Genomic DNA, 15,223 nt, shown 5'->3' with positions numbered 1-15,223 from the left:
AAATCTAAAATTAAAACAAAACAAAAACACAACAACCAAACAAAAACCTTTCCGTGATCATCAGGAGCCTGTCATACTCTCACCCCCTACTTCATGCTAGGAATCGTGCTGCAGGCTTCACAACAGCATCAGCGGCTCCCTTTGGCAACTACCAGAGAGGTCCCTTCTCTAGAGATTTCTGTTGGCTCTGGGCACTTTTGCTTTGTGGGCTCTTCTTCCATTTAAAAAATAAAATAAAATAAAAATGCTACTTTCCACTGCATTTAGTACTTTTTCTTTTCTTTTCTCTCTTCCTTCTCCTTCTCCTTTCTTCTTTTTTGACACAGTTTCACTCTGTTGCCCAGGCTGGAGTGCAATGGTGTGATCCTGGCTCACTGCAACCTCCACCTGCTGGGTTCAAGCGATTCTCGTGACTCAGCCTCTCGAGTAGCTGGGACTTCAGGTGCCCGCCACCACGCCCAGCTAATTTTTGTATTATTAGTAGAGAAGGGGTTTTAGCATGTTGACCAGGTTGACCGGGCTGGTCTTGAACTCCTGACCTCAGGTGATCCACCTGCCTCGGCCTCCCAAAGTGTTGGGATTACAGGCGTGAGCCACTGGCGCCCGGCCCTTTTAATTAATTAATTAATTTATTTTTCTGAGACAGGGTCTCACTCTTTCGCTCAGGCTGGAGTGCAACGGTGCAATCTTGGCTCACTGCAACCTCCACCTCCTGGGTTCAAGAGATTCTCCTGCCTCAGTCTCCCGAGTACCTGGGATTACAGGCGCATACCACCACGCTCGGCTAATTTGTGTATTTTGAGTAGAGACGGGGTTTCACCATGTTGGCCAGGCTGGTCTCGAACTCCCGACCTCAAGTGATCCGTTTGCCTCGGTCTCCCAAAGTTCTGGGATTACAGGCGTTAGCCCCCACGCCCGGTCGCGCTTAGTATTTTTTACCAAAAATAAAAGATATTAAAACATTTTCGTGGGTCTTAGCCACTTCCCGAAGGATTTGTTTCCAGCTGTCAGATGAGGAAACTGGCGCTCGCAGGGCCGGCGCAGCAGGGGCGGGGCTCTGCACTAGTCCAGTGGGAAACCTCTCTCCGGAGCTAAGCCCCCGGCCCACCCGGCAGCGCTCCGGAATCGATTGGGGACGTTCCTTCCGCCGGTCCCCTTTGTTCCCAGCGTCGAGCCCGCGGCCCTGCCCTTCCTCCAGGCCCCGCCCCTTTCTCCAGGCCCCGCCCCTTCCTCCAAGCCCCGCCTCCCGCTCTAGCCGAGGCGCGCGGCCGCGCGTGCGCCCTCCCGTCTGTCCCCGCCTCGCGCATGCGCAGCGCTCGCTCGCGGGAGAGCGTGGCGGGGGCCGCGGCGGGCGCCATCATGGACGAGGACTACTACGGGAACGCGGCCGAGTGGGGCGACGAGGCTGACGGCGGCCAGGTGAGGCGGGACACCTGGCGCCCCCCGGCGAGGATCGTTCATCTCCGCCGCCGGCGGGCCGGCCCCGCTCCCAGCGAGGCCGCGCGGCGCGAGGCCGCGGGCGTGCGGGGGTGTGCGCGCGCACGGCCCGCGCGGTCACCGTGTGTTTCAAGCACAGCCCGCCCCGCCCCCGTCCACCTGGGGTCCTGCAGCGCTGCCGCCGGGGTCCCCGCCTCCTCGCCTGCAGGACCGTGGGGCGGGGCTTAGGCGGCGGAGGTTCTGGCGCAGGGCGGCCCGAGGGCCCCCGTACCCTCTTGCTCCGGCCAGGCCCGGCGCCGACCCTGCGACCCCCACGGCGGGCGGGACACCAACGCTAAGGTGGAGGGTTGGGCCCGGAGCTCACACAGTTTTAAACAAAAATAAAGTGGAAAAACTTCACACCAGCATCATGGTGAAAAAGTAGAACTTAGGGCATTCCTACATGTGCTTCAGTGTTTTATAAACTGTTCTTTTCAGCACCTTGGGCTGATTTCATCTGTCTTTGAGCAAACTGATGGAAAGGATCTTCAGGCCTTGACCTTCCAGGGTTTGGGGTGGAAGACCAGGAGGGATCACTCTGTTCCCACCCTGAGAACAGAGCCTGCAGAGTCAGGGCAGGCAGCTCTAGTCTGGCCGGTGTGTACCCTCCTTAACTCTAAAGACCCACCTGCGGCGCATGATTGAAATGTAGCTTCTCACGTCCCTCCCCTGGAGACAGCCCAACAGTTGGTCTGGACGGGAGCCTGGGAACTTGCTTTTTTTTTTTTTTTTTTTTTTTTTTTTTTTTTTTTGAGGGTTAGTTTCGCTCTTGTTGCCCAGGCTGGAGTGTAATGGCGCCATTGCGGCTCACCGCAACCTCTGCCTCCCGGGTTCAAGCGATTCTCCTGCCTCAGCCTCCCGAGTAGCTGGGATTACAGGCGTCCACCACCATGCCCAGCTAAGTTTTTAAATTTTGAGTAGAGAGGGGGGGGTTCACTATGTTGGCCAGGCTGGTCTCGAACTCCTGACTTCGGGTGATTCACCCACCTCGGCCTCCCAAACTGCTGGGATTACAGGCATGAGCCACCGCGCCTCGCCCAGGAACTTGCATTTTTAACAAGAGTCAAGATTGGGGATGTCTGGTGCATTTTGAACTGGTGTTTTGAGGGAATAAAGGATGAAGTGGGGCTTACGTTGATGAACATGGGTGGTGGTGTGATGGCGGCTTCGGAGCCGTGTTATAAAATGCCAAGGCAGGCGATGTGTTTCTGGAACTGAAAGAAGCCCTGTGAAGTTAGCTGCCTGGTGGAAGCAGTGGCAGGAGGTCAGTAGGGAGCAGGTTCTGAAGATCCTTGGAGAGTGCTGAATGGTATGGCTTGTTCAGGAGTTTGGGGCAGGGAGTGACACGAGTAGATTTGCATGTTGGATCATTTCACAGTGTTGGAGGCTTAGGGTGGAGTAGATAGAGTCAGACTTAGCTAACTGAGAGCCTGGGCCATGTGCTTCATCCGTTATCGCCTTCCACACTCAAGATTTTGAGTTGGGTGTTACTCTGCTTATCTGGTAAGTGAACAAAGTGAGACGAAAAGACTTAGTGACCTGCCCAAGGTCATGAAACTAATAAGGAAGGAGAGGGGACCCAAGCCCACGTCCTTTGGCTCCATTGCCACTTTTATCAAATTGCTGACCACCAAAGTGGTCCAGATGGGAGGGTGTGAATTAGCTTAGTGGTGGGTTGGTGTTTGGGGCATCTTGTATATCACCTTGAGCCTTTTATTCTTTTTTGTTTTTTTTTTTTTTTTTTTGAGATGGAGTCTTGCTCAGCCACCCAGGATGGAGTGCAGTGGCTTGATCTCGGCTCACTGCAACCACCATCTCCTGGGTTCAAGCGATTGTCCCGTCTCAGCCTCCCGAGTAGCTGGGATTACAGGCACCTGCCATCATGCCCAGCTAATTTTTGTGTTTTAGTAGAGACGGGGTTTCTACCATGTTGGCCAGGCTGGTCTTGAACTACCTGACCTCAGGTGATCCACCCGCCCCGGCCTCCCAAAATGCTAGGATTACAGGCATGAGCCACTGCGCCCAGCCTTTTTGTTTTTTTCTTTGAGACAGTCTCTTGTCACCCAGGCTGGAGTGCAGTGGCACCATCTTGGCTCACTGCAACGTCCACCTCCCAGGTTCAAGTGATTCTCCAAGTAGCTGGGATTACAGGCTGGTGCCGCCACACCTGGCTAATTTTTGTATTTTTAGTAGAGATGGGGTTTCACCATGTTGCCCAGGCTGGTCTCGAACTCCTGGTCTCAAGTAATCTGCCCGCCTCAGCCTCCCAAAGTGTTGGGATTATAGGTGTGAGCCACCATGCCCGGCTCACCTTGAGCCATTGAGTCATAAAATGTTAGAACTGGGGCATATGAGGGCCATCTAATCAGTGCCTTCACTTTATAGACCAAGTGAGTGAGTTACTTGCCCAAGTTTATGCAGTCAGACCTCGACCCCACTGATGGGAGACTGGGGAGTCTCACGTTTGGGGAATTTTAATCATGATCCTAATTTTGCCCATTGACACCTGTGGGCTCTCATTGATGGGGGTGGACCAGATGTTCATTTCATGTTTATTCTGTGACTCAGCTTGGAAGAGGGACAGAAAGTTAGGAAAGGTGTTAGGAGGGTGGCAAGAACTGGATTTTAAAAGATAGTTGGCGACCCAAATCCTGTTCGCCTGATGCCGCGTTACATAGTGGGAGGCAGGAAGATGTGTAAGGAGGCCACTGTGATGTTCAGTCTGGATGATGGAAACTAAGAGCTACAGACATTGAAACGGATGAGTCCTGCTGCAGGTTGCAAGTGGGGAGTGGCGAGAGGTCAGAACGGACAGGGGAAGTGGGAAGGGCATGCTGTTGCTAGTGCTGGGGTGTTTTTTCCTGAAGGAGATGGGAATCTTTAAGCAGGAGAGAGATGTCAGTTTTGTGGCTTACAAAGATCACTGGCCACAGTGTGAAAGACGATTGAAAGGAAGGAATAAGACCGAGACTTCAGGGGAATGTTGCTACTGCAAGCATACAAAAAATAAGGAAGAGCAGAGGCAAATGTGGAAAGAAGGACCACCTTGGATAGACAGATGGGAGATGGAATTGATGAATCTATGTAACAGGATGTGGGGGTGGGGGGAGGGAGAGAAGCTGAAGATGATTTTCAGGTTTGGGGGTAACAGGTAGATATATGATGGAATCCTTTACTGAAATATGGGTTGTAGAAAGAAGATCTGTTTCCAGGGAAAAGATGTCAGTTTTGGACCTAAGGAGTTTGGATACTTGTGAGACATCTGACTGGAAATGAGAATGGAATGTTAGATACCTGAGTCTGGAGCTTAAGAGAGGAAGGATGGAGAGAGAGATCCAGGCTAATTCTGGATTTGTGAGCAGGTAGATAGCATGACCCGAGAGGTGGTGGAAGAGGCAGGTGAGCGCCCAGGGTGGAAGCCCAAGAGAACAGACATATGGGAATGAGGCTTGGGGTGAAGTCCGGCCTCTGTCACGCCCTCAGGGGCTCAGGGTTCCCCCACACAAATCTGGTCTGAGAGAAGACTCCACAGTCTTTAGTGGGAAGCCATCAGGTTCTGTCTGCTTCCAAAGCACTGCTTTTAGGATCTTAGTCCAGATCAGGAGTGAGCAAACTTTTCTGAAAAAGGGCAGATAGCAAATATTTTAGGCTGTGCCTGTCTCTGTCTTAACTACTTAACTCGGCCCTTACAGGGGGAAAATGATCACAGACAATCCTTAAAAGAATGGGTGTGGTTGTGTTCCACAAAACTTTATTTGCAAAAATAGGAGAGGGCTGGATTTGGCTCTGGGTCATAGTTTGCTGACCCCTGGCCCGGCTCTTGCCCCGTTATGTTAGAGTAGGTTGCATGGAGATCTGTCTCTATTAGTTTGTAAACTTCTTTGATGGAAAAAGCCTTGTCTTGTCTTATATTTTCTTAGGTTCCTTGGTGGATGAGCACAGTGCAGACTGTTCAGAAAGCATCTGCTTGTTAGTTAGGGTGGCAGTGTTAAAGTTGAACAGGGTTTGGGATCACTCAGTCCATCCTCACATGGTCATCAGCAGGTGAAGAAGCCTGCTTTGCCCTTAGATTGAGTGACAGGCCTGAGGTTGCTTCCACATAGAATTGGGACTGGAGTCCAGCTAGAAGTGCCGATGCAAGGCAAGTTAGCGATCTTTACTTTCTAATGGTAAGTGATGGCTCACGCTTTTAAGAATCAGGTTGTTACTCTTCAATGGCATGTATGAAATAAGAATAGTGAAAATAATAATAATAGTTGACTGTCTATTGCACTGTTACTAAATGTCAGAGGTTATGCTGGGCTCTTCCAAAAATTAGCTCATGGAATCCTCACAACAGCCAAATGGGAATAGGTATTATTATTATCTTCACTTAACAGAGGAGGAAACGGACGCTCAGAGAGGTTGGGTAACTTGCGTGAGCATGGAACACGGTTTGCCAGGGAGGAGCTGTACACACCCACTCAGTGTGATCCTGGATCCCGTTTTCCTAGCCGCTCACTACCTGCCCAGCCCATTTCATGAAATTGTCACGAAAGTCACGTGAAATAATGTGTGTAGAATACTTTCAAAATGGGCAGCATTATATGATTTAAGGTGAGATTAGGGTATTTATATTAATGAAAAAAAATCCTGGCTCCTGGCATTTACCAACAGCAGGAGGATGATTCTGGAGAAGGAGAGGATGATGCAGAGGTTCAGCAAGAATGCCTGCATAAATTTTCCACCCGGGATTATATCATGGAACCCTCCATCTTTAACACTCTGAAGAGGTATGTGAGAAAGGTGTTTGTATTGGGAGGAGGCTGGGATAATTTAGAGAAAGTTTTGTAATACACCCAGAAGGTGCTATGTAAAGCAAGAGTAATGTGAACTGAACTAAAGGCTTCAAGGGGTGGCCCCTCTGCCACTTTTTTTTTTTTTTTTTTTAAGACAGAGTCTTGCCCTGTTGCCGTGGCACAATCACCGCTCACTGCAGCTTCAGCCTCCTGGAATCAGGCGGTTCTCCCACCTCAGCCTCACAAGGTGGCCACCGCAGACATGTGCCATCGTGCCTGGCTTTTTTTTTTTTTTTTTTTTTTTTTGGAGAGACAGGGCTCTTTATGTTGCCCAGGCTGGTCTTGAACTCCTAGGCTCAAGTGATTCTCCCACCTCTGCCTCCCAAAGTGCTGGGATTACAGGTGTGCACCACCACATCCAGCCCCCTCTGCCGCTTTAAAAATTTTGAAACCTGATTCTCTTCCTCCTTCCTTACCTTCCTGTTGTCCATCATTCCATTCATTCTGGTGTAATTGCCGCTTTGTTACTTTCCCTAGGTATTTTCAGGCAGGAGGGTCTCCAGAGAATGTTATCCAGCTCTTATCTGAAAACTACACCGCTGTGGCCCAAACTGTGAACCTGCTGGCTGAGTGGCTCATTCAGACAGGTGCTTTGTGGGTGGCCCGTGTCCTGGCTAGTCACCCCCACCTTTTTAAAAATAGACTTTTGTGTCCTTATAACACTGATACATTGCCTTGTTTTCCTGGTTTCTGAGACTTGTGTAAGAAAGAGCTGAACTTCTTATTTTTATGTTTATTTTACTCATTTGTATCTGCTTGCCTCTTATCTTTGATTCAGTAATTGAGGTTTACTGGTAGCCTGCAAACGTGATTCTCATTGAGCTATTTTCCCTACCATGTTGTAGAATTATAGGATTATACAGTGTATGTTCAGTGTGTCATTTTCAAGACGTCTATTACAGCAAGCAGTAAATGACGGATAATTTAGGACTGGCTATGATTATGGCTTTTAGCTAATATGATCAAAGTAGAGCCTTACTGTAAATCCACGGAGCCGGGTGCATATGACATCACTGGAGTGCGTGCTGTCCGGAAGCTTGTGGACGCACTGCTGTCCCGGTGATTAGATACGAGTGTGTCTCTTTTGGCTGCCATCTGCTCCCTCCTCACTGGGCAGGGGTGTTTTTCCATCCCCCTACCTGTCTGCTGTGGCCATTTGTCTTTATCCTTAGTGAGGCTCTGCAGACGGTGCTGTCCTTTGCATGAAGTCAGGGTGGACCAGACTTGTGTGTTCTGTTCTGTGCTGCTTTTTGGGTCTTATCATTGAGTATCATTGATAACTACTTTTAAGAGTTCCAAAATCTTACATTTATAAGTGGTCAGAAGCAATTCTTTGATATTTGATTCACATAGAGACTTTTGACCGTTTGCTTTCTAAAGCCACACAGTGAATGGAGAGCTTGCCATTGTCTTGTTGCTTTCATTTTCTTTCAGGTGTTGAGCCAGTGCAGGTTCAGGAAACTGTGGAAAATCACTTGAAGAGTTTGCTGATCAAACATTTTGACCCCCGCAAAGCAGATTCTATTTTTACTGAAGAAGGAGAGGTGAGGAATTATTTTGCTTTGTCTAGTACCAGGCCCTAGGGTCTTTTGCAAATTTCCTGTGTACAGTGGAGTGTGGCATATCATGTAAGTAATGGCAGAGTTGGGGACTAAAATCAGAGTGTGAGACAGAAGTTGCATCTAGTCAGAATTGCCCTTTAAACTCCGTACCCAGGGTCGTGACATGCTTGCACACGAGAGGCACACGGGTGCTGAGACCAAGAGAAAGAACAGCAAGTTCCCACCACTTCCCCTCTCAGGCTGACTCCCAGGCACAGCCCTTGGAGTGTTGTGGTGGATTTCGTTTGGTTCCTCCAGGAGCAGTTGCCAAGACAGGGCTAGACCTGCAGGAGATTATGGGGGAAGCAACTATCAGGGAAGATGGGGGTAGGGCTGGAGGAGGCTGGGGTAGCTGTGATGCAGTCTGACCCTTGAGGGCAAGAGAGAAGGAATGAGGATTAGTAGGAAGAATGTTAGGCTGCAGTGTGGTTTCCAGAAAGTTCCAGCCATATCAGTGGGGAATCTTTAAGCCACAGGTGCCCATTCTGGGAGCCCACGTCTCTTGGACAGACCTGCTTTTGAGGCCCTGCTGCATTCCGTCTGTGGCTGGGAGCAGCCTTGGGGAGCTGGCCTTGGCACAAACAGGATGGCAGGTTCAGAGCACAGCCCTTGAAGCCATCCGTCACATAGGAGAGCTGAGAGAAACGTTTTTCTGGCTACTCCATGTGGTGATGGGCCAGACCACCTGTGCCATTTAAAAATGGCCTCTTTCTGTTTTGCTGAGGGCATACAGCTGGGGCAGCATGAGCTGCCTGGGTGTGCAAGGCAGCTCTGTGTGGGTCTTGGTGTCTCCTAGGAAGCGACTTTCTGTACCCTCTTGTGTTGAGTCCAATCTTCTGAAAGCTGAGGGGGCATCCAGGGACCTTCCTGTCACTCAGCCAACTGTGTGGCCGTGGCCAGCTCTGGGTCTGCCTCCCCCAGAACTAGATGCCCATGGGGACTCCATCAGCACCAATCTCCTGCAATCGTTTATACAACAGAATCTCCACTCAAGTAAAAGCAGGGCCTCCTCCTATTTTCCTGTCTGTGTGTTTGTTGGCAGACCCCAGCGTGGCTGGAACAGATGATTGCACACACCACGTGGCGGGATCTTTTTTACAAACTGGCTGAAGCCCATCCAGACTGTTTGATGCTGAACTTTACCGTTAAGGTAGGAAGGGTTCTGGAGTTAAAGAGAAAGGTGTTTGTGAATGAGGGTTATTTTTCGTTGTTGGTCTGTTTCCTTTGACAGTTCATATTTGCTTTTTTTCATAAAGGTCTTTATTGTTTTATTTTCATAAGCCTTACACTGAGAAAGAAAAGTGTAAAATTTGTATCTGTGTTTTTGGGTCAGCATCGACTGTGTTTTAGGATTTAGCAGGGACACATAGAGTTCTCTGTGCTTTGAGAAGAGCTTTAGGTGTGCCTGCTTGATCTTCCTCTTGCATATGAAGAAACGATGGAGAGGTGGTCAGCCCAGGGCACACACCTAGGTGATAGCAGTGTGGGGGCGGAGTGAAGGCCTGAGACCCATGACCAGCGCACACTTACTCCACCTCACCACGAACACTGACAAGCCAGCTTCCCGTGGAGGTGCGGTCACTGCATGCCACCCCTTTGACTTCTTGTTTTGTGTCCTAGCTTATTTCTGACGCAGGGTACCAGGGGGAGATCACCAGCGTGTCCACAGCATGCCAGCAGCTAGAAGTGTTCTCGAGAGTGCTCCGGACCTCTCTAGCTACAATTTTAGATGGAGGAGAAGAAAACCTTGAAAAAAATCTCCCTGAGTTTGCCGTAAGTTCTTTCTTTATGAACCTCAGATTAGAAGGAGGCTACTTTGGGTCTTGGTTTTCAAGCATGAGATGCTCCTTCCCTGGAGAGAATCTCCATTTCTGAGGGCACCTTCCAAGATGCTCACTCCCGGGCCTGAGCACAGGGGAGGCTTGGCTCTAGTCCGCTGTCCTGTGCTAGAGTAATGAACCCCACACCCTCTGTCCTTGAAATCTTTCAGAAGATGGTGTGCCATGGGGAGCACACGTACCTGTTTGCCCAGGCCATGATGTCCGTGCTGGCCCAGGAGGAGCAGGGGGGCTCCGCTGTGCGCAGGATCGCCCAGGAAGTGCAGCGCTTTGCCCAGGAGAAGTGAGAGGCCCTATTTCTGCTCAACCCCTCCCTCCCTAGTGCTCCCCACAAAACCCTTCCCATGGCCCTCATTCCACAGCCAAAGCTGCTAGCTCCTTCTGTTCAACATATAGGTAGACTTCCTTGTGGCTGGGCATGGTGGCTAACGCCTGTAATCCCAGCACTTTGGGAGGCTGAGGCGGATGGATCACCTAAGGTCAGGAGTTCAAGACCAGCCTGACAAACATGGAGAAACCCCTTCCCTACTAAACAAAAATACAAAATTAGCCAGGTGTGGTGGCACATGCCTGTAACCCCAGCTATTTGGGAGGCTGAGGTAGGAGAATCGCTTGAACCTGGGAGGTGGAGGTTGTGGTCAGCCAAGATCGCACTGTTGCACTCCAACCTGGGCAACAAGAGCGAAACTCTGTCTCAAAAAGAAAAAAAAAAACTTCCTTTTATCCAGCAGAGCTGGAAAAGTTAGAGTTGTTTTTGGTATACTTAGAGAGCTGGCATTCTAAAGTGCTGCTTTGAGGACTGTTTTGTAAAGCACTTGATTCTTTTTCACTTTGCCAGATTTATGGACCTGGGTTTTACACTGGGATTCATAAGTAACAAATAACATCAGTCCTGAAATAGTTGCTCAGAATCTCATTGTTACAGTGTCGTCCATATCTTACTGTACAAAATGAGCTCGTGTTAACTTTATTTTCTGCTACCAATAGAGTGTTCATAAGTATTTAAAGTGCATGACTCCTTTATTATAGAGCCAGCAAGCTGTATTTGAATCACTTTCCCAGTGTTGTAAATGTTAGGAGTCAGTACACTCGTGAATGACAGAAAAACAGACATCCCGACAATGTAAAGTATTCTATGTGTAAAGAAGAACAGAAAAAAGAAGCTGCCTTGTTAGTAACAGGCTCTCTGGTTTTTCTCATCAAGAGGTCACGACGCCAGTCAGATCACACTAGCGTTGGGCACAGCTGCCTCCTACCCCAGGGCCTGCCAGGCTCTTGGGGCCATGCTGTCCAAAGGAGCCCTGAACCCTGCTGACATCACCGTCCTGTTCAAGATGTTCACAAGCATGGACCCTCCTCCGGTTGAACTCGTAAGTTGCTTCTCAAGAACCCCCAGTGCCAACTGGTAGGGTTACTTTGGAAAGTCTATGCTTGTCTGATTCTCTGAAGGCTGTGCATGCAAATCCATCATTGTCCTGGTCCTTCCTCAGTCACGCTCTCGGCCTGGAGCCTGTTAGGCCCCTGCTGTGTAGGGAGCCCTGAGGGGAGGTGGGTGAGCAGTGCCCTCAGGCCTGCCGTCCCGAACTGGGCCTGTGCTTCTCCTCAGATCCGTGTTCCAGCCTTCCTGGACCTGTTCATGCAGTCACTCTTTAAACCAGGGGCTCGGATCAACCAGGACCACAAGCACAAATACATCCACATCTTGGCGTACGCGGCAAGTGTGGTTGAGACCTGGAAGAAGGTACCATCGGTTCTGGGAATTTGTGGATTTTTTAGGAGACAAATCTCCTCCTCTGCTTTGATATTATTTTGGAATTTTGGCTACAAGAAATCTTGAGCCTTCTAGTATCAAGCATTTCTTTTCTTCTGTTTCTGCATAGAGAAAGTGCTAAACGTCTCAAGGAAATGTGTGTAACCTCTCTTAATACTCTGCAAACCGTAATTTGAAATGTGACTAAAGAAATGAAACTGATTTCCATAAGACATGGACAAACACTAGTCTCAATGCTTTTCAGTTTCTGTACACTGTGTGACTGTGAAGTTTGACAATTAAATTGACTCCCAACTTAAGGAGAAATAGGGAAAGTGATTTGCAAGGAGAGGTAGCCGATACCAGAACACCCCAACAGCAGGGATATCTGCCCTGTCAGGCTCACTAGCTTGTGTGTGTGTTTTCAGAACAAGCGAGTGAGCATCAATAAAGATGAGCTGAAGTCAACGTCGAAAGCTGTTGAAACTGTTCACAATTTGTGTTGCAACGAGAACAAAGGGGCCTCTGAACTAGTGGCAGAATTGAGCACACTTTATCAGTGTATTAGGTAAGTAAAACGAAACTTAGTTCTTCAGTCAGTCCTCTGGGGAGGAGGTGGTTTGAGTTTTCATATTGAAAGCTCAAATAACAAAAGCTTCAGTGATACGTATTTTATGTACTTTTTCATTTTTAAACAGTATGTAGGGAACTTTGGACAGCTTTAGCAGCGTGAGGAATTTTCAGGTGTTTATTTGCCAGAAGTCTCTTGAGCACATCTTCACAAATTAGACGAAGTAAAAGATAGCCAGAGTTACAAAAACTGATTTGAAGGGTCTATTTACAGTAAAGTTATACCCACAAACTATTGCTTAGATAGAAATGATTTGTGATTATGCCAATTATATAAATACATGTGTCCTAGAAATAGTATGTTCTCTTAGGCATGTCTTTCCCCTAATAATTTATACTAGGGATGAAGAAAGAGTTTGCTAAATAAAGGTAAACTTCAACCCAGTTCACCAAACTCACTGAGGGTCGCTCATTAATGATCTTTTCCTTTAAATAAGTGGTTTAAAGTGAGCAGAGAATTGAACTCTGCTTCTCGCATCACATGTTGAGTGGCTGCCGATTCATTCACGCTATTTACTAATAAGCAGAGCTTAGGCCGGGCACGGTGGCTCCCACCTGGAATCCCAGCACTCTGGGAGGCCAAGGCAAGAAAATCGCTTGAACCCAGGAGTGCAAGACCAGCCTGAGCAACATGGTGGACCCTCTCTCTACAAAAAATTAGCTAGACATGGTGGCACGCACCTGTAGTCCCAGGTACTCGGGAGGCCGCAGTGAGCCATGATTGTGCCATCCATTGTACTCCAGCCTGGGTGACAGAGTGAGACCCTGTCTAAAAAAAAAAAAAAAAAAGGTTGGGGGGCGTATTGAAGGGTGAATGATGGAGTCGTTTGAGTTTGTTTGTAACCATCCTTTAACGCTTTTCTAGCATATTTTGTGTTTTCAATTGTTTTTTAAAGGAAGCATTCTGCCTTGACTGTAGGTTTCCAGTGGTAGCAATGGGTGTGCTGAAGTGGGTGGATTGGACTGTATCAGAACCAAGGTACTTTCAGCTGCAGACTGACCATACCCCCGTCCACCTGGCATTGCTGGATGAGGTAAGAGGGCGGAGGGCTGTTCACAGTGTACACAGTGTCTGTCTCATGCTGTTTACATTGGCATTAACATTGCATCTATTTAGTAAGTTTAGAGGATACTCTTTTCAAAAATAGTTATTTCAGTCCTAAGTGAGGATTTTCCTCTTAAGGACCTAGCGTCATTGACTGCAGAAAGTGTTACTGGAAGCTGATGGCCCTGGCTTAGGTGTCAGGACCTTCCTCCTCAGTGATAAGCTTTTTGGTGACTGTGACAGTGCCCGGTTTCTCTGTGTGCCAAGTGTGACCACATTGCTCAGCGAAGCTCCCTCTGGCCTGTTTGTAGATCAGCACCTGCCACCAACTCCTGCACCCCCAGGTCCTGCAGCTGCTTGTTAAGCTTTTTGAGACTGAGCACTCCCAGCTGGATGTGATGGAGCAGGTGAGCAGTGCCCGTGGGGCTCGCCAGGGGGCTGGGGAGGACCCCCTCTAACCAGCTCCCTGTCCCCCTTCTTTTGTAGCTTGAGTTGAAGAAGACACTGCTGGACAGGATGGTTCACCTGCTGAGTCGAGGTTATGTACTTCCTGTTGTCAGTTACATCCGAAAGTGTCTGGAGAAGCTGGACACTGACATTTCACTCATTCGCTATTTTGTCACTGAGGTCAGCAATGCACCGTTGGTTTCATGTTTCATACTGTTTACACTAGCACTGCCCTTTTTGGCTTAATGTAGTTCATTTTGTACCTAACTGAGAACTGTGCTTTCTGATGTAGTGATGACAATGACAGATACTCATTTACCAAAAAGCACTTCCTGCCTGCAGCAGCTGTATTACACACTTTGCCTCCGTTACCACCCTGGGCATCTTAATGTTGGAGACGGGTGGTGTCACCAGGGAAGCTGGTGGGGGCGGGGAGGGATTTTTTTCAAACTGATTGCCATTTCACCCAAATGTCGGTGGATGCCCCACACTAGTGTGCGGAAGAAGTCACCCTGTGCTCCCCCACACAGGTGCTGGACGTCATTGCTCCTCCTTATACCTCTGACTTCGTGCAGCTTTTCCTCCCCATCCTGGAGAATGACAGCATCGCAGGTACCATCAAAACGGAAGGCGAGCATGACCCTGTGACGGAGTTTATAGGTGAGGCCCAGTGCCTAGCCCTTTGTTACAACAGAAAATGTCAGCTGGGCGCGGTGGCTCATGCCTGTAATCCCAGCACTTTGGGAGGCCGAGGTGGGTGGATCACCTGAGGTTGGGAGTTCAAGACCAGCCTGACCAACATGGAGAAACCCCATCTCTACTAAAAATACAAAATTAGCCAGGCGTGGTAGCACGTGCCTGTAATCCCAGCTACTTGGGAGGCTGAGGCAGGAGAATTGCTTACCCTGAGAGGCGGAGGTTGCATGAGCCAAGATCGTGCCATTGCACTCTATCCTGGGCAACAAGAGCAAAACTCCATCTCAAAAAAAAAAAAAAAAAAGAAAATGTCATGTTCTACTTCCTGTTTCTAACGCAGTCACTGTTTTCCTCGTTACAGCTCACTGCAAATCTAACTTCATCATGGTGAACTAATTTAGAGCATCCTCCAGAGCTGAAGCAGAACATTCCAGAACCAGTTGTGGAGAAACCCTTTCAAGAAGCTGTTTTAAGAGGCTCGGGCAGCTTCTTGAAAATGGGCACCATTGGGAGGAGGTGGATGACTTCTTTACAAAGGAAAATGGTAGCAGCTTCAGTGAGAAACTGCTCTTACGAACAGTCCCTTCTCTGCTGTCAATCCAGTACTGCTCTCAAATCCTGTTTTCGGTGTTCATTTCCTTCAAGGCAGGCACTGGGCTCGCATGACGCCTCAGGACAGATCCAGCCGTCAGCCGTGGGCCGCTGGGAACTCAGACACTCGGGGAACTCCTTTCAAAGCTGACCTCAGTTTTCTCACAAGAACCCAGTTAGTTGATGTTTTATTGTGATTGTCTTAATTTGCTAAGGACAAGTAATAAATTTTTAAAAAGCCTTTCTGCTGGGTTGGATTGGGTGCTGATGTGACATTGTTTTTGTGTGTGAATAAGGCATAGTCAGCCTCA

At 48.8% G+C, this 15,223-nt stretch overlaps 1 protein-coding gene across 2 annotated transcripts; it reads left to right on the top strand.

The window, feature by feature from the left end:
* Window positions 1-1,263: 1,263 nt before the first annotated feature.
* On the top strand, window positions 1,264-15,171 carry NELFCD (negative elongation factor complex member C/D). Of its 2 annotated transcripts, none has more exons than XR_004052632.1 (15): window positions 1,264-1,419; window positions 6,133-6,248; window positions 6,792-6,901; window positions 7,749-7,858; window positions 8,958-9,065; window positions 9,536-9,688; window positions 9,906-10,036; window positions 10,958-11,123; window positions 11,360-11,494; window positions 11,932-12,071; window positions 13,053-13,167; window positions 13,490-13,585; window positions 13,665-13,716; window positions 14,156-14,285; window positions 14,683-15,171. XR_004052632.1 is itself a non-coding variant. In XM_030914540.1 (15 exons), exons 1-15 carry the CDS (start codon window positions 1,306-1,308, stop codon window positions 14,715-14,717), a joined length of 1,800 nt encoding a protein of 599 aa, XP_030770400.1. In that variant the 5' UTR covers window positions 1,264-1,305; the 3' UTR covers window positions 14,718-15,153. The 2 variants fall into 2 exon arrangements, 1 of the variants encoding a protein (XP_030770400.1); XM_030914540.1 differs by having other exon boundaries at window positions 13,665-13,805; window positions 14,683-15,153.
* The last annotated feature ends 52 nt before the right edge of the window (window positions 15,172-15,223 follow it).

Source organism: Rhinopithecus roxellana, chromosome 13, assembly GCF_007565055.1.
Source record: "Rhinopithecus roxellana isolate Shanxi Qingling chromosome 13, ASM756505v1, whole genome shotgun sequence".
Taxonomy (NCBI): Eukaryota; Metazoa; Chordata; class Mammalia; order Primates; family Cercopithecidae; genus Rhinopithecus; species Rhinopithecus roxellana.
This window is presented reverse-complemented; position numbering and strand designations above follow the sequence as displayed.